Here is a 19,431-nt window from a genome sequence, read left to right as displayed (position 1 = left end):
GTCTTTAATATAATAAAACTCTAATACAACAGAAGAATGTGGATAATTCCTGTAGGTTTATTTTAAAAGTACTTATCTGTATGATTATCTAGAGTTTTCTACTCTGAGCTGTAGAAGTGTTTTTATTATATAAGGGAAAGGACACTGAGATTGGAATCAGGAGACCTAATCTGGGTTTGAGTCCCAACTCTTCCACTTAAGAGCTAAATGACCTTGGGCCTCTCATACCTCAAAATGATGGTGTTGGGCCAGATGATTTTGAAAGCCTTTTCCACCTCTAACATTGTGTGCATCAATAGGTTGAAAAGGTGGTGGGTGATACTTTGTGGAGAAGAAAAAATGGCAATTACTTCTGTGTCTCACAGTCATAGTTTGTCAAGAAAAGAATTGAATTCCTGCTTCCTAATAGTTTTCAGACTCTGAGTCAAAGGTGAGAAACCTTTTGTTATTAAGAGGCTAAAAATTACTCAGGAGTCTCTATCAAGCTACAGATTGTCATGGACAGTGGAGGTTATATGAGCCAATTTTTAAAAATCATTGAATGGTGCAAATCTCCTGAAGCAAGAACAACAAAAACGTTACTTCTTTGTTCTCTTCTGTGTAGTCTTAGTCTCTTGGTTTTGCCTTTGTTTAAATCCTGGGTTTTTTGTTTTTAGTTGTATTCTGCACATTGTAATACGCCAAACTCAAAAGCCGCTGAGTAGATGATTTGAAGCTCATGGAAGTACCATCAGATGTTGCCTTGTTTATTTGATTTTTAAAATCCTGAGTCACTTACATTGCCTGGTGCCCGCTTTAAACAGTGGAACAATTTTACTTACTTCTTTGTATCTACTATAATAAGCATTGCTTTGTAGTAGTAAAGATAGAAATAAAAAGTTAAATAAAATTCCCTATAAACCAGAGCCCTCTTACTCAACTGCAGAATTGCATCCTACTTGGTGTATGTATAGACAAATATCCAGAAAGGCAGAACTGAGGGTTGCAAAAGCTTATCATTTCTCATCTAGATTATGCTGCTTTCTAATAGGGTCAAACCAAGCTTGGATCAATTAAAATTGTTTTCTCTTGGCTAATTTTTGTAAATTAAAATAAGTAACTTTTTTTCTTGTGGCATTTTGTTTAATCAGATGGGACCAGAAATTTATAATCCAACTTACTTCTGTGTTCAGGTAAAATTCTAGTCTTCTCTCTTTCTTTTCCTGTCTTGTCCTTTTAGAAACTTGTTTCATGAAACTCTCACAAATGTCATTGGCTCTTCTATGAAATGTCTGGGCTAGTAGTAGCACACTACTATTATATTTTGTATTAAAAGCTCCTTTTCTCTTTGGCATCAAGCACACCTATTTAAATCAAAGTATGAGCCTATAGGAGGAATATGGTCTAGTGAAAAAAAGCCAGAAGAATCAGAAGACTTGGCATCAAACCTGTGTTTAACTTTGGGCAAGTCATTTATCTCTGTAGGCTTTACTTTCATCATCTGTGAAATGAGTGGCTTGAACCATCTCTGCATCTTATGTTCTTACAGGTTTTTTCATAGTCTTTGGTTTTTGCTTGGGTGAGTTTATTGGTTCTTCTAAAGGACTCTAGTCAGAAATCAAAAGGTAGATTAGTTCAATAATCCCTTGGGATTTTGTTTTCAGAACTGTAAGTGCTATAAAGCATTAAGTTGGAAATAAATAGCATTTGGGCATCTAGGGTATGTCCACAAGATGTAAAAATATTTGATCCACAGGGATGTCCCTCTAAGCATAGAGGAGTTGGAGTTTGTGATAGAAAAGGTCCTGAGGTTGCTCCCCAAGTTGGACCTCCAAGAGATACCTCCTTTGGTCTACCAGCTTCTGTTGCTTTCCTCTAAGGTAGGAATGAAAAAGATTTTTGCTTTTAAATTCCAAAATTGAAATGGGCCATTCAGAGTGATCCAACCTATTATTCTCTCAGATTGGAGTTTAGAGATAACTCCAGACATATTCTAGGGCATAGATTATGCATTTCAGCTATATGGGTACATTTGACTGCATCTCACACTTTCATACTGAGAAAAACATTCACATGGGGCAGGCCACATTTTGTATGCAGCAGCAAAGTTAGTGGCTGTGGCACATAGGTCACAACGTAGTATTTTCCATTGTCTGGTTTCTCAGAGCCCCTTCAGACCCACACAAAAGTATCCTGTATCCAGTATGTGATCTTAGGATATAGTTTGGGTCCATTTAGCTTTATGCTTTAAGAATCCTTTAGATTTAAAGGCACTGTTAAACTTGGGTGATTTAGCTCATCTTTTTGTTTTTGTTTTGATTTTCATAACTTCCAGGGAAGTAGGACGAAAGTTCTGGAAGGAATTATAGCCTTCTTCAGGCAGCTGGATGAATCACACAGTGAGGAGCAGAGTGGCCATGAGTGAGTAGTATACAGTAGGGTTTGAAATAGTTGTTTTTAAAAATTCATTCTCCTGTAAAACAAAAGTTTTTAGTTGTACATAATTACATTTTTTTTTCTGTCTGCTCTTTTGACTTCTACCCAGAACCTTGCCAGTCTGTATTTACTCTGCAGTGAAGCTGTAGAGTTTGAGAACATTTACCCTCTCACTTTTCTGTCATTCTCCTGTAAGTTCAGTGGTTAGCTACAGGGTCTGGGTAGTTTATGTAAAAATACTAGTGGTTACTTATTCTTGCTATAACCTGCATTAAATAACTGAGACTGAGTTATTTCCTGCATTGTTGCACTGAAAGTACACCACTTTCTAGTTTCAAGTACAGACAGTTCTTGTAGTACGTGGATTCTTCCACAGACCTCTCCCTTCCCTAACCAAAGCTGAGCATCCTTGGCACAGAGCTGCACCAGCAGGAGCCCGTGCAATCTGCACAGTACAAATTTACCTCAAATGAGAACTGTCTGTATTGAAAGGCACTGCAAAGGAATTGTGTTCCTGCTCAGCTATAGGTTGTCCAGGCAACAAGGCCTAATTTGTAGTCATCAGTACTGACTGAAGGACCTTTAATTTCTTTTTTTTTTTATTATGAACTTGAAAACCAGCCTCCTAATAAACAATTCTATGTACAAATTTAAGCAACAAAAAAGGGGTTATATGTGAAACCACAAACCTCTTAGGTACAGGTTACTTTTTTTAAAAGTATAAAGTTATCCTACTTATGTGTGTCTTCTGAACTTCCTTTTGTTCTTTGTGATTTTTAAAATGCTTCAGTGACTTTCTTTTGGTCTCCTTTTTTTTGGTCAACTCTATCTGTCTTCTCTCCCTTCCCAAAATCCCACCCTTCAACTGAAAATAAGAAAGCACATTCCTTGTAACAAATAGTAATGGTCAAGCAAAACAAATCCATACATTTGCCACATACAAAAATGTATGTCTTATTTGGTACCTTGAGTCCATACCCCTCTGTCAGGATGTAGATAGCATTCTCCCTCATAGTTTCATCGATGAGAGTTCTTAAGCCTTTCAAAGTAGGTATTTTTTTAAACAATGATATTGTTACTGTATAAATTATTTTCCTGGTTCTACTCATGTCGTATTGTAATAGTTCTTACAATAGACCTGGAATTTCTGTTTTTAATAAAACATTTCTTTCTTTTTAAAAACAATTTAAATTTTTGTCTTAGTTTCCAAATATATATCTCCTTTCTCAAATACCCAGTGAGCCATCCCTTGTTACAAAAAAATGAAAAAGTAAGGAAAAAAAAGATAGGTTTAGCAAAACTAACCATCACTTCAACATTGACTATATATGCAATGTTCCATACATCTAGTCTTCCACCTTTCCAATAAAGGAAAGGATGTGTTAACTTCACTCTTCTTTAACAACAAGCTTGGTTATTATTATTTTAAAACATCTGGCCTTTTTCTTTTGTGTCTGTTCTTTCTATTTACATTGTTGTGGTCATTGTATATATTGCTTCTTTGGTTCTGTTTTACTTTATTAGTTCCTCTAAGTCTCCCTGTGCTTCTCTGCATTCTTCATGTTCATTGTTTCTCATGCACAGTAATATTCCATTACAATCATGCACTACACTGTGTTTGGTTGTTTCTAAATAGTCAGGCCCCTCATTTGGTTCAAGCTCTGTGCTACTATAAATCCTGCTATAAATATTTTCATATATACCCCTCTTTACTTCTTTAGCTTTTTGCACAGATGTCACCTTTGCTTATGCCACTTCTTCTACCAGCATTGCCCTCTCCCTTTCCAATCCTACCCATTTTTCAAGGCCAAGCTTAAGTGCCATGTCTTAACGAAGGTTGCCATGGCCAGTGATTTCTCCTTCCTCAGAATTCCTTGAATACTTAGTGTCTACCTCATACTTTGGCTGGGTAAATCTCTTACTTCCCCTGCTCGATTTTAAGTTCCTGGAAAACAAGGACAGCACCTTGTCCTATACTGCCTTGCTCATTATAGACACTCAAAAATATTTATTGAATGAATCAATTTCTATTTTATTTGAGTCCAGTGTGATTAGGTCCAGTGGCACCGCTGAATGCCTCAACCAGTTGCTCAGGCTCAGTGACTTGTAGCCCAGGCCCTTCTTTCTGTTCTTTTAGTCTGTTGGACCTTGTCACAGTGCCATCTGGTGAACTACGTCATGTGGAAGGCACCATTATCCTGCACATTGTGTTTGCCATCAAGTTGGACCGGGACCTAGGCAGAGAACTCATGAAACACTTAAAGGTAGAGCAAAACCTGAATGTGATTCAGTGTCTCCTGGTGAAATGGGGAGAGATTTAAACTAGAAATCATTTTACATTGGTCAATGATACCAGGAATCAAGTGAGAATATTATAGCATGAAATTACCTAAAAAGTAGATCATCCTTTTACACATGGAAAAGTGAGATCAAATGATTTTCAGCATATTATTAAGCAAGCCAACAGGTTCTATTTAAAGCTTTACCGTAATGTTTTAATGAAAAAAGGCCTGATATATTTGTCAGTAAATAGTCCTTTCTCAATTATTATCTTACATGACCTTAAACCTTGGCTTAAATGCTGATATTATTTTTTTCTTAACAGAGCCTTTCATAATCATCCAATCATCTCTTATTGAGCAATGTAATGAGTTTAGAACCTCTAAATATTAAAGTATTTAGATTTTTAGCAACTAATAGTTTGTAACAGATTATTCAAGTTGCCATCTCTTACCAATGCTCTGTGATAGGCAACCTCATATAGTGGATAGAGGGCTGGCCACAGAGTCAGAGAGGCCTCAATCCAACACCTGTCCTTAACTAGCGTTATCTCTGAACTTGTTTTAGCTTCAGCGTCCTCCCCTAGGAAAGGCTTAAACCCATAGTTTCCCCCTCATCAGCTTATTTGGGGAATCAAATGAGATAAGCCATGCAAAGTACTTTATAAGCTTTGAAGCTCTGTAGGGATGCTGCTATTAGCAAGCTGGGTGCTTTTTAAACTCAGTCTCTGGCTGTTCTACATTGTTTTGAGAGCAGAGGAGGAGTACTTAACAGGAAAAGGACTAGGTTTCCTAACAAGGCAGGTACTGGGTCAAATAAATGTCACTAACCTAGCTGCTCCGGAAAAAGGGCAGACCACCAGCTTCATAGGATTGCTATCAATTAATGCCTGTTGAATAGCTACTGGTTAGCACAATCAAATAATACATTAGATGCTTTGAACCCTTACAGAGAAAGGAACCATAAAAACTCAAAGATTTGTTTTATTGTATTAATTGCTATTCTGTGCTTTCAAGTTATAAATAATAATTTTTTTCTGATCTGTTTATCCTAGGCAGGGCAGCAAGGAGATGCCAACAAGACTATATGTCCCTTCAGCATTGCACTCCTACTCTCGGTAGCAAGAATACAAAGATTTGAGGAGCAGGTATTTATGTGGAAAGGTGGGATTCTTCAGTCCTTAGCATGTAGTTAGTGAGCGTTTCCCCCATTTCTTTGGGGGAAGAGTGCTTGGAGGCACTAGTCTCTGCCATTGGTTATATGGTTTGTAGCCATTCTTTGGGGGCCATATACCTTCTCATGTCTTTGTTTTCTCGTAGAAGAATTAGGGGATGGAGGGAGAAGTAAAAATAGAAATAAGAAAGAGAAGCCAAAAAGGATAAGAACTTTGAATATTTTTATTATGCATTGATTTTTAAGAAATTGCTTCTAGTTGAATAAAAATTAGTTCAAGAGGATAGATTGGTCAGAAGCATATGGGAGCAGCCTCGTGTCTTTTCTCTTCAGAATTCTTGTCTCCCAAGCAGCGAAAAGTTAAAATTAATGATTTGTAATCTGTTCTCCCAAGGGGAAGGTTTTTAGGTCAGGAGTTTCCAACCTGGGGTACATGATGCTTGTCAAAAGGATACAGAGAACATTTGGTAAATAACTACATTAGCCTATTAAAATATTTGAAAAGTAGAATGTTAGTGAAAACATTTATAGATTTAAAAGAGGATATTCAAGAAGGAGGGTCAGATGAGAAAGGGAAGGAGTGTTATTATAATGCATCTGAAAAATTTGATTCTTGCTGACCACAAAACCAAATGAATGAGGTTTGGATTTGAAACAAGTTAAGATCAGCTACTTGGTCTCCACAGTAACCAAAAACTTTGAATTGATTTCTAGTCAATTAAGTTATAAAATTTTTGATGTCCCCTTGGAGAAGCATATCTCATTCTTATTAAACATACTCATTAAGCTTTAATTCTGTTTATAACAACTCATCTCTGTGAATCAGAACTTTTAGCCCTGTTCCCAATCAAATCCAAAGCAAGAAAACAATTTGGAGGTTGAACTTGATATATGCAAGTATCTCTTTCAAAACTTATACCGAGAATAAAACTGTTGGTTGACAAGGAACAAAATCAAGAGTCCCCCTGATCATTTGACTGTGTTCTGATAAACATTTAACAATATTAACATAAGAAGATGATAGTGAGAGCTGCTGTTTTTTTTTGTTTGATTTCTTTTTCCTCTAATTGTATTAGGTATTTGACCTTCTGAAAACATCAATTCTCAAAAGCTTCAGGGACCTTCAGCTCCTCCACAGCTCAAAGTTTCTGCAGAACCTTGTCCCTCAAAAATCCTGTATCTCCACCATGATCCTAGAAGTGGTTAAGAATAGGTGAGTTAGAGAACAGTGCTTCTCATTTGCCTTTATTGTTTTGGAAAATATGATTTTAGGCCACATATATGTACCTGCTAGTATCTGGGGAAATGTGTCCATAGACAAGCTAATTTTTAAAGTTGAGCTCTGCTCTTGGGGTGTAGGCGACACTGTCCCAAGCTCCTTGCACTGGGGGCCAGGGGTCTGATCACTGGCTTTCTGTACTGAGGCCTCTAGGGCTGACACCTTGCCCACTGTGCTAGGGTGGCCTGGCCTACTTGCATCTGTTGTGCCCTTGGTTCTGGAGCTGGCAGTTTGCCTGCTGCTCTGGGGCTTGAGGCCTCACAGCTTGCCTGCTGTGCCACAGGCCTGTTGAGCTGGGGACATGGGGCCTTGGTTGCTGATCTGTGCTGTAGCTAAGAGCCTCCTGCTGACTTGCCTGGACATCATCTGCTCTGGGCTCCACTCCCCTTTTACCCAAGTGAGACATCTTTCCTGAAGTCCTTCTAAGTTATCTTGGGCTGGAAAATTGTTTCATTCCATCTTTTTGTGGATTCTGTCACTCCAGAATTCTTTTAGAGGCTCAATTTAATGTTGTTTCCAAGGGAAACCAGTGAAAGTTAAGGCAACTTTCTGGCTTCTTTCTGCCATCTTGGCGCCTCCCCTGGCCTTAAAACTACTCATGAGTATTTCTATCTCAAACTTAAGCACCTAATTAAAACTTTTTTTATAGTTTTAAAAGCTAGCTTTTTATAACTAATTTACCCCCACTAACTAATCCACACTATCAGCTTAATTAACTGTTTCCCTTAACTTTTCTTACTTTGTCTTGTCTGATCTGTCTTGTCTTGATCTTGCTGGGGCTTCTTGAGTCTCTCCAGGTTCCAGTCCCTAATTCTCTATTATCCTCTTTAATCCTTTTATAGCTTTCTTAATTATACTGGATCCTGTTTCTCTTACAATGTGGTAGAATCTGGATCTGGGCTTAAAAAATTGTTCTTCAAATTTTCTTCAATTACTATACAGTTTTGCCAGATTTTTCCTCACCAAATTCAACTTCTTTCTTCACTTGTCCAAATTTCCCTAAGTCACTCACGTGATTTTCTTCTCCTAATTCATCTCAAAGGCTTCTGTCTTTTCTTGCTCTTCTTACAACCTTTTCCCACAGAATTTGAGATTTTTTCTTAGATTTCTTTAAGGTATATGCCTACTAGTGGTATTGATGCCATCAAAGGGTATGCAATTTAGTGACTTTTAGTGACTTTCGTTTAGTGACTTTTTGGGGATAATTCCAAATTGCTTTTCAGAATGGTCAGAACAATTCATAGCTTGACCGATAGGGTATAAGTATTCCTGCACTCCCATAGTTCCTCCAACAATCACCATTTTCCTCTTCTACCATCTTTGCCATTTTGATGAATGTGAAGTACAACCCCAGAGTTGTTTTAATTTGCATTTTTCTAATTAATGTTTTGGAGAATTTTTTCATTTGATTTTTGATCATTTGCAGTTCTTTTGAAAACTGCCTATTCATATCTTTTTACCATTTATCTATTGGGAAATTATTCTTGTTTTATATTTTATCAATTCCTTATATGTTTCAGATATCAGACCATTATCAAAGAAATTTACTGCAGTTTTTTTTCTAAATTAATTGTTTTTCTTCTCATTCTAACTGCATTGATTTTGCTTGTACAAAATGTTTTTCAATTTTCTGTAGTCAAAGATTGCTTTGCCTAGCATTCTGTCTCATACGATTATGTTCTAGGCACTCTGTGCTTCAGTGAAACTGGACCACTCTGACCAGTGACCATGTCTTAGATTTTCACACCTTCATGAGTCTAGTGTTACTGTTCTTCATGCATAGAGTCCTTGCTAATTGAATTACTCTCCGTCCTTTAAATCTCAACTCCAGTGCCATCTTTCTTTGCTGATTCCTGGGTAGCATTAACCTTTCCCTTGGACTTCTTGTAGCATTTTTATCTATAGTTCATTTAACAAGTAGTATTATTTACTGTACTTATGTGTGTGGATTATCCCTTTACAAGACTACAAACTTCTATGGGAGCAGGGAGCATTTTGTGAACTTTAATTCTATTTCTATCTAAAGTTTATATCTCTCCAATGCCTAGCATAATATTCTGTACACAATGATATTTAATACATATTTGTTGAATTGAATTAATAACACTGCCCTTTTAAGCTAAGATTTGTTCCATTAGTGTCCACAGCTGGGATCATGTCACTCAGGGCCTGGTAGAACTTGGTTTCATTCTGATGGACTCATATGGACCAAAGAAGATACTTGGAGGAAAAACTACTGAAGCCAGCTTAGTTCCTTCCAAAACACCATCTCAACAAGCATGCAGACTGGGAGCTAACATTCTCCTGGAAACTTTTAAGGTGAGACTGCAGATTAGCCTCAGTTTCAGTTGGTGGAAAATATTGTTATCTCATTTTGACACATTTCTTAGTAATAATAAAATGAAATGTTCTGAACAAGGAATACCTGTGCTTTGGAAGTTGACGTAAAAAATGTATAAAGATGTGGTTCCAGCCTTAAGAGGATAGAAAATGGGATTGTTTTAGAATGCTGCCAATCTTTCAATAGCAACCTGATAGATCCTTAGTATCTAGAAATTCAATATAGTGAGGTTTTCTTTAAAAAAAAAAAAAACAACACACCCTGAGCTCAAGGATAAAATATAAAAAGCAACAAAAATAAAACAATTTAAATATGATGGTGCCACAATTAGAATCATGTAAGACCTAGCAGCAAGAGACATTAAAGGACCATAGGTCTTGGAACACTATATATGGAAGAGTGAAAGAACTGCGGCTCCAGCCAAAAATATCATACCCAGCAAAGTTAAGCATAATCATGAACGGAAAAAAAAAATGGACATTTGATCAACTGTCAGACTTTAAAGACTTTGTTAAAAAAAAACAAACCTGAACTTATTAATAGAAGATTTGACATACAAGAGTCAAGAGAAATATAAGATACATACCAAAGACTGATTATAAGGGATTCAATAAGAGACCATTTAAGGATAGACCTTTTTACATATGGAAAATGTATGTCTAAGATTATTATTAATTGGGTAGCTCATAATAAAGATTGGGGAAAACCTGAGTATGATATGAATTTAAAAAGTAAAACCATTTAGGAACAGCTGAAAAGAGTAATGATTTTATACAAATGAGGTGCAAGAGGAAGAATTGATACAGAAGAATTAGATGAGCAAGGAGGGCTGGTAGTTCTGGTAACCTACTTTCATCAGGAATGGGTTTAAGATGAAACAATACATGTATATTTAGAAGAGTATAAAAGTCTTCTAAATTCAGAAGAAATAAAACGGTAGGGGCATAGGGAGTGGGGAGAGGACAAGGGAGGGATCTTTAGAGGGGAGGATGAGGGAATAGGTAAAAGGGGGGTATAGAAGGATGTTTACAGTTATGGGAATGGGAGGGGAGGGGAGGGATACTCGGAGCAGGGTAGGTAAGAGGAGGGAAAGGTAGTGGGTAGAAATAAAGTAGAGGAGGCAGGAGGGATAGGAAATGAGATATGCACAAATATAAAAACAAAGATCAGGAGGAGAATTCGTTAGGGAAAGTATATGTATATAAGTATGTATATATCTGTAGCTATAGAGAAACATCCAAACTTAATTGTAGCCTGGAGGGAGGGGGAAACAAAGTAAAGAAGTGCACAGCAGAGAACAAAAGAAACTTAAAAGGAAGCAAAGGGGCAGCTGGGTGGTACAGTGAATAGAGCACTGGCCCTGGAGTCAAGAGGACCTGGGTTCAAATCCAGCCTCAGACTCTTGACACTAGCTGTGTGACCTTGGGCAAGTCACTTAGCCTTAATTGCCTTGCCTCCCCCCTCCAAAAAAAACCCCAAAGCCTCACAAACTTTGATTTACCATGTCTTTAGCTTATTCCTCTGATTTCCACTATTTCTAGCCTTTCTTCAAAAGTTTGAACTAAAATCTTTCATCCTACTTTTGTACTCTTCCCTCAAATGGTCATCCATTTCTGGACTCTTTTATACTATTCCTTTTGCATTAAACTGTTATTTTGGGTTAGTAGAAACATTAGTTCTAGGAATTATAGTTAATTGCTGTTTTTGAAGGCCCGAAGTGTACAATTTGAACTTTTAAACATCACAAACAACTGATAAACAACAATTGAATCTTTTAAAAGACTATGTAAGATTTAAAACATTAAAAACTTATTTTCTTTAAAATTTGAAACCATAAATTAAGGTATATCATGTTTGAAGCCTGTTATTTTATCTTACTAGTGATCCCACTAATTCATTTTTACACAGATGTTTGCTTAGCCCTATTTGCTACTAGCTTATTCATATAAATTAGCCACATTTTCACCAGTTTAAGGACTGAGATAAGGTAGGCATATCACAAAGGAATCTTTACCAAATGAAGCTGGACTTTTAGGAACTACTCTAATAAGCCACTACCATCTAGATGTGACGTTGCTGCCTCCTAGGAATTGAAGAAAGCTAATGATATTCATGATTGAAAAAATTGTCATAGGCTTATATAATATCTGTTGGGGGGAGGGGTGTGTTTAATATAGTCTGAAAGAAGTACAGGAGTCAGTATTGGGTATTGGTAGCTAAGTACCACTAAGGATTACTGATATCTGGTTTAGGACCTTTGGCGGCATTATTCTCTTTATTATTTTTATACTTAGATTAAAAAAATTGTGCCTCTCTTTCTCTAGTTGGTGAGTCTGTCACCTGTTTATACTGGGCAGAGTTGAGTAATTTTGTGTTTTAGGATGATCTAGACTTTATCCTGATTTGTCTTTCATGTCAGTGGTCAAATTCTACCTACATAATAAATAACAAAATATATCTGTGTGGCATTTTATAGCCTTGAAAACCACTTTACCTACATTTGAGTCTCAAAGCAGCCCTGTGAGGTGTGGATAGCACAACTGTTACTATGCTTCCTTTACAATTAAAGATCAGGCTTAGGGAGAGTGACTGGCCCCATGTCACACAGCCAGTAAGTGACAGATCTTCAGATTCCAAATCTAGTACTTTTTATACTCTATCATATTGCTGCTTCTATAACTTTAACTGCTCTAGTCTTTCAAACATTCTGGTGCAGCGATGGTATGTACATGGACCAGGAATATTCTGTTAGCCCTTTGGTGAAAAATGGTAAGTGTCTGTGCTGTGAAAATGTGTCATTGTCACCTTGAAGAGGTTTCAATACCTAGGGGAAATCTCCATTTAGTTCTTCTGTTTTTTCCAGATCCATGAGATGATCAGAAAAGAGATTGTCGAGCAAGTCCTCAACAGGGTTGTTTCCAAGACATCCTCTCCCATCAGTCATTTCTTAGGTAATGGGTCAGAAAATATTGGAGCAACTTTCTGGAAAACTTGGGCAGCCAGTAAAATGGAACTCTTGGTTTAAGTATTATATCTGCAAAGTTCAAAAGAAACAAGTACATATGTTACATTTTTGTGTATTATGCTAGTTTGACTATATTTGTGAAAGTTTTACCAAGAGCTAAAATGACACATTTGATGCATGGCCTTCTCTTTGTTTGAAAACCTGTTGTATTTTTTCCCTTCCTTTCACTATAAAATTTCTCACCAGGTCAAATTCATCAGCCTTCCAGAAATCAGATTATGCATTACAAATAATCTGAATTCTTAAGGTTTTTAGTGTTATTTTAATTTTCATTAGGGGTGGCTAGATGGCACAGTGGAAAGAAGCACTGGGCGTGGAGTCAGGAAGACCTGAGTTCAAATGTAGTCTTAGCCACCAACCCTGGACAGGTCACTTAACCCTGTTTGCCTTAGTTTCCCCATCTGTAAAATGAGCAAGAGAAGGAAATGGCAAACCATTCCAGCATCTTTGCCAAGAAAACCCCAAGTGGGTTCACGAAGAGTCAGACATGACTGAAATGACCGAACGACAACAACAAATGAATCTCCCTTCAGTCTCCTGTCTACTCCAGTTCATTTGGCACTCTAATTTTGGAAAGCTTCATTTTCATTATGTTTTTTCTCTTTTTAAAAACCTTCAGGGGCAGCCAGGTGGCGCCCTGGAGTCAGGAGGACCTGAGTTCAAATCCCAAATCCAGCCTCAAACACTTGACACACTTACTGGCTGTGTGACCTTGGGCAAGTCACTTAACCCCAATTGCCCTGCCTTCCCCACTCCAAAAAAAAAAAAACCTTCAGTCGCCTCCTGTTGCCTACAGGATAAAACTCAAACTTTTTAGCCTGGAATTAAAAGCCTTCCCCAGTTCTTTCAGTTGATCTTCAGATGTCATGGATTTAAGAGCCTTCAACATCTAGTTGCCCCTTCTCTATATATTATTCCAGCTCATCACTGTTTTTCCTAAGAGGTAGCTCCCTAAAGTGAAGACATTACTGCAGAAGGGTCTGAGCAGGGCATGAAAGTATGAGACTCACTTCCCTGGTCCTGGAAATGAGACCTTCTTAGGGTAGCCTTAAATTACATTAGCTTTCTTGGCTGCAATGTCGCCATTGATTCAGACTTGCCTTTTCAGACAAACCAACTAATCTACCTTTCAAAGTTTACTTAATTCACTTTCTTAAATTCTCAAAACTCTTCTACTTTCTATCCCCTTAACCAATTTATTCATTCATGATTTTAGTCGTGCTCTAGTCAGATGGCACAGTGGATAGAGTGCTGGGCCTGAAGTCAGGAAGTGACTGAACAGCATAGTACCTGCAAAGAATGCCCTTCTCTAATGCTTACTCATTTTTCAAGACCAGCTCATATTCTTTATCCTCTCTGAAACCTTTCCAAATCACCCCATTCCTCAGTGATCTTTCCCAATTTAATATGGCTTTCCTTTTATTTGACAACAATAATAATTTTAAAAGCATTTGGTTTGTAAAAGCACTTTACATCTATTATCTTATTTGAACCTCAGCAACACTATGAGATAAGTAAGTAGGTATTATCTCCACTCTACAGAGGGGGTGAGTTACCCATGATATAGCCATGGTCACATACATAGCAAGCAATTATTGACAACAGAATTTAAACTCAAGTCTCCTTTATTCGAGGTCCAGATCTCCATCCATTAGTGTCTTGAGTCCAGCACCCCATCCACTACTATCTTGTGACATTTCCTGTATTGAATTAACTTTTCAGGTCTCTGTCTTACATTCCCAGTTTAATTCTGTAAGCTCCTCGAAGATGATAACCAAGCTTTATTTGTCCTTATCCCCTGTGTTACCTAGGAGATACAACAATGAATACATAGGACCATGTATATAGTAAGCAGTTGACAAATATTTGTTGCTTGATTGAAAGTTTGAAATAGAATGTGTACATTTTGTTAAGGTAATCTAGTTGGAATTCCTTTCAACTTGGACACATTGCCTTTTGTCTTCAGCCTTTGTTCCATCCTTGAGTATCTTATTCTTGTTCACTCTTAGGTGAACTTAAAGGCTTGTGACTTCATTGATATTTGTGTTCCCTTCTTTGATGCAAAGCACACCCCTCTATATCTTAGTAGATTACACTTTTGAGTTGTTATTGCTGAAACAGTTGATCATCCAATAACTAACCATCTGGTGATGGCCTTTACAGGGCTTTTGAAAACAGACATACAGTTTTTGTCTGGCCTGGTACTTAAAGTCTTCTCAGTTTGGCAGGAATCACCAGACTTTATCCTTTATGTAGGTCACAGATGTAGAAGTAGGAGGAACTTTAGAGGTCATCTAGTCCCTCATTTTACAGAAAAAGAAACTGAGATTCTGAGAAGTGAAATGTTTTGCTTATGGTCATCCATGTAAAGAGTGGCAAATGAGAGATCTAAATGCAGTTATTTAAATTCCAAATCCAGTATCTATTTTCTGCATCATTTGTTTACTTTACTCATGTAGTCCACCAGCATAGCCTTCTAGAATCCATGAAGGCATCAGAATGAGGCTTCAGTAGAGACGTGTGCTATAGGTGACCTGGCAGCTGCATCTGCAGGTTACTGTAGCCCTGCCTCCTCCACATCCACTGGCTACTGAAGGCTAGGAAAAGAGTCCTTGGCATTGTCAAATGGCTCACTATCAGAAAGAGACATAGTTGTATTAATGAAAATGGCACTAAAGATGATACATTACTTTCTGCTTACTACTGCACAAATGGGCTTTTCCATCTGCTCTACAGCTGAGCCCTTCTATACATACTTTTCTTTCTATACATACATTCTTTCTCTCTGAATGGGAGCTTCTTGAGAACAGGAACTGTTTTGCTTTTCTGTCTTGATCACCAGCACTTTGCATAGTGCTCAGTACATGGTAAGTGCTTAACAAACAAGTTTTCTTTCTTTCATTTATTTGTTCATACATTGAAGTAGGCCCCTTCCCAAGTAGTGGTGACAGTAAAGGAAAAGGCAAAATAGACTTTTCTCTTTCCTCTGTATTCATTTTCCTTTTAGTCCTAGTCAAACTGCAATGTTTTTGATCTTCAGTTGTCTTAGGCGACTGATAAGAGATTCTCTTTTTCAGATCTGCTCTCGAATATCATCACATATGCACCTTTGGTTCTTCAGAGTTGTTCTTCAAAAGTCACTGAAGCCTTCGACTATTTGTCCTTTCTGCCCCTTCACACTGTGCAAGGCCTGCTCAAGGCAGTGCAGGTGAGGCCTCCCTCAATCTGGGGGGAATCTGGCATAGTTTATCTATTTAGTCATAATCTATCTGCTCTGTTCTAAAAACCTAAAATTTTGAATTAGGAGGAACTACAGTCTATTTTTCTGTCTTCTCACCAAACTTCTACTTCCTTTCCTTCAGCATATTTTAAAATCAGTGATATAATATCTATAAAACACTGAGCGTCTTGGAAGATTATTGACTATAGGCCATATATTCACCATAGGCTTCAAAGCTAATTTTTGGACAGCATTTCAAAAGATCCTATTTCCTTATTTAGACACCTGATGTGACTTTTTTTTAGTCTTAGTCAAAGAAAACACTGATCATAAAATAATAATATAAGCATAACCTAGATGTAGGGACTGAAACTTCATGTAGATTGGTAACTATGTCCAGCAAAAATCAAGCTAAGCTCCACATATGCTCAATAACTCTTCACCCTCTGATTCTTTCTTCCCTTTTAGCCCCTTTTAAAAGTCAGCATGTCGATGAGAGATTCCCTAATACTTGTACTCCGAAAAGCCATGTTTGCCAAGTGAGTAGTAACCTTTGGGATTCTAGGGAGAAAAACTTTCCATTATTAGAATAAGCCTGAAATTCATCTCTTAGCATTCCCCACTTCAGCCTATGTACAGTGATCTCTGACAGATTTATAACCCAAAAGATAAGCTCGACCTATTTATCTATGCACATGTATACGTGTATATGTACAAACATATTCCTTACAGATACTCCAGTAATTTCCTTGTATGATCCTTGAACAATCATATTCTTATACTTTGTATCATTTTGTCAGAAAAGATAGAAGGAAGTACACATGTTGTCATGAGTTTAAATAACCAATTTTTAAAATTAGCTCTATTTGGAACCATTGATTATTTTGGGCAACTTTAGGTATCTAAATTCAATTTGTATTCTTCTATGCTTGTTTGCTTATATAGATTCCCTGTTTATACAGAATAGATTTAGATTTTTCCCAGAAATTGATTTGTGATAAAGTTGGTACCATTTGTTGATTTTCTTTTTTTTTTTAATTCCTTGAGTTAGTCAGCTTGATGCCCGAAAATCTGCTGTTGCTGGGTTTTTGCTCTTATTGAAGAATTTTAAGATTCTGGGCAGCTTGTCTTCATCTCAGTGCAGTCAGAGTATTGGTGCCACTCAGGTAAGGATAACTCACAGTAATTAGCAGAAAGGATATTTCAGCAGCTTTCCTTTTTAATCCAGATTTTGAAGCCTAGACGATCTAATGGACTAGCCCTGAAATAGGCTCCATGTCAAGAATAGATTGGAGGGGAAGAAATTGGAAATGGGAAGATCTGTTATGAGGCTATTAGATAGACAAGGAAGGTAGTAGTAAGGTCCTCGATCAGGGTGATGATTGTGAGAATAGAGAAGAAAAGGATATCAGTGACAGAAGTTGTAGAGATGTAAATGATACATCTTGAGACTTGATTAAATATGGGGATTGAGGAACTAGGAAAAATCAAAGAGGGTTTCTGACATAGTTGACTAGAAGATGGATGGTACCATTGTTAGAAACAGGGAAGTCAGAAAGGGAAGCAAATTTGAGGAGTAAAGTTCCATTTTAGATATAATGAGTTTGAAGTACCCATGAGACAAACAAGTGAAAATATCCTGTGAATGATTAGACTTGAAGATCTGGTGCTCAGAATAGAAGCGGGGGCTGGTCTGGGTCATTTGGAAATTGTGTGGAAATTATATTTGAAACCATCCAAGTGACTGAACGTACTAAGGAGGAGAGAATATAAAAGAAGAAGAGAGCTAAAGACAGCTCCAATATTAAGTGATCATGAAAAGGAAGAGATCAGTGAAAGAGACATTCTTACTTTCTAAGAGACTTCTTGGTAATGAGCAACATACTTTAGGAGTCATGTTCGTTCTTTCAGATCATCAAAGGACCATTTAGTGTTTTATTATTACAGCCTTTTGTGGCATGCAGTGGTTAATGTGTCTTCCTAAATACATTACTTCCTGCCAAGGAGTAGCTGGGTACTGAGAACAGTGTTCGTTGAGTTAATTTCGGTAAAAAATGCTCCAAATCCTCGATGAAAGATTTAGTTTATAGATCCTGGCTTCTAAGCAGAGTTTGAGAAGCATAGCAGCTCAGCCCTGACACATCCACTACTTCACTTAGTACTGTCTATAATTTATTGTTAGAATGATTACATTTGGCAGGCAAGGAGAGCTAGGTTTGAATTTCTTGGCATAGGAACATATACATATTTTCCTTCTTGTTGACTACTACCTTGATAAAATAGGATGGACCTGAATCAATCTCATTCCTTTTTAGGTCCACGTGGATGTTCACAGCCGTTACAACTCTGTTGCCAATGAGGCTTTTTGTCTTGAAATCTTAGATAGCTTGAGGAGATGCTTAGGTCAACAGGCTGATGTACGTCTCATGCTTTATGAGGTAAATAGATTTAATGATGGGGCTCAAATTTTTCCCTTGCCTGATAAACTTATTTAGCTAAGTTAAATCCAGTTCTAATCTACCCCAGGGAATTTCAGAAGGGTTGATAGATCATTGACATTCATAATTAGGTACTCCAGAATGGGTGCTTAGGGCCTACTTGGGATGAAGTAAGAAGTACCAAAGGGAAAGTTACAGGAATCCCTAGTTACTAGTGGAGGAGATGGGAGGCAGAGACTGAAGGCCAAGGGATATTTATTGTGAATGTTAAAGAAGTGCCAACCTTGATATGGAAATACGCTCCAATGCCAGAAGTGTTCCTTTACTTAAGCTGAAATTTGGAAACTGCTGTTTTAGTGAAATAGAGCTTTGTTTTTGAAGCCATTTTGCTTGTCTCTTTGTATATTCACTATCTGTGTACTGGGGTGTATGGGGTGTTCAGGAAGGATTAGCACCTCTGGTGTGATGGCTTGCTGAGCCTTTTCAGACCTATTCTTCCACCTTTGGGGTCTGCCTGGCACCCAACTCTCACTTGTGGCTCCAAGAAGCTGTAGCATGCACAGCAGCCACTCCCTGATAAATCATCTTGGCAGATAGGCTAAACCTGATTGAAGGTAACTGACGGACTCAAACCCGTCATTGAGTCAGGGGATGTCTAGTCCAAGCACGTGAACACTTCTCCCAGTGCAGCGGGTGGATGAGAACAGTTTGGTCCAATGGCTGATGAAGGTGGTTAAAGCAGGCAATATGGAGTGTTTAGAGCTTGGTCAGACATTGAAGCTGCCAAGGTCATCCGCTGAATCCCAAGCCATCATCAGTCATCCTGATTTTTTCTCGCCACTATACTTCTGTGACTCTGGAAGAGAGAGTGAGGCTGACAACTTTGTGCAACTCTGCCTCACTTAAATCCAATTTATCTCCAAGTTAAAACACTGTTATGTTGTTGGTCCTCTTCAAAAGAAGGACAAACAGCATCAGTGCAGTAGCGTTCAACATTGGGCAAACGGACATCTCTAACTTCCTCCAAAGGATAACATGGGGGTACAGGAGAGAATATACCTGCCATACTTCAAACTTCTCAGAGAGAAGCAATGTTAGGTTAAACTTATCCTCTTAGTCATCAGTTAGCTTTGTGATGGAGGTTCATGTGTTCCCTGTTTGACTTCCTTCAGGGTTTTTATGATGTCCTTCGAAGGAACTCTCAGCTGGCTAATTCAATAATGCACACGCTACTCATTCAGGTAAAGTATGTTTGGTAAA

General features: G+C 37.7%; 1 protein-coding gene across 2 annotated transcripts in view; it reads left to right on the top strand.

The window, feature by feature from the left end:
• Nucleotides 1-19,431, top strand: part of FANCI (FA complementation group I) — a 49,802-nt gene that overhangs the window by 8,155 nt on the left and 22,216 nt on the right. For both annotated transcript variants that reach the window (XM_036734815.1, XM_036734814.1), the window contains exons 6-18: nucleotides 1,131-1,172; nucleotides 1,736-1,859; nucleotides 2,315-2,400; nucleotides 4,553-4,679; nucleotides 5,750-5,842; nucleotides 6,945-7,081; nucleotides 9,286-9,466; nucleotides 12,352-12,439; nucleotides 15,591-15,721; nucleotides 16,202-16,272; nucleotides 16,785-16,899; nucleotides 18,049-18,171; nucleotides 19,344-19,412. In XM_036734815.1, the coding sequence (XP_036590710.1) occupies nucleotides 1,131-1,172; nucleotides 1,736-1,859; nucleotides 2,315-2,400; nucleotides 4,553-4,679; nucleotides 5,750-5,842; nucleotides 6,945-7,081; nucleotides 9,286-9,466; nucleotides 12,352-12,439; nucleotides 15,591-15,721; nucleotides 16,202-16,272; nucleotides 16,785-16,899; nucleotides 18,049-18,171; nucleotides 19,344-19,412 (1,387 nt within the window). The remainder of the gene's footprint in view (nucleotides 1-1,130; nucleotides 1,173-1,735; nucleotides 1,860-2,314; nucleotides 2,401-4,552; nucleotides 4,680-5,749; nucleotides 5,843-6,944; nucleotides 7,082-9,285; nucleotides 9,467-12,351; nucleotides 12,440-15,590; nucleotides 15,722-16,201; nucleotides 16,273-16,784; nucleotides 16,900-18,048; nucleotides 18,172-19,343; nucleotides 19,413-19,431) is intronic.

The sequence above is a fragment of the Trichosurus vulpecula genome, chromosome 8 (assembly GCF_011100635.1).
Source record: "Trichosurus vulpecula isolate mTriVul1 chromosome 8, mTriVul1.pri, whole genome shotgun sequence".
NCBI classification, from domain to species: Eukaryota; Metazoa; Chordata; class Mammalia; order Diprotodontia; family Phalangeridae; genus Trichosurus; species Trichosurus vulpecula.
Note: the sequence above shows the minus strand (reverse complement) of the source record. Positions and strands in the feature narration are given on the sequence as shown.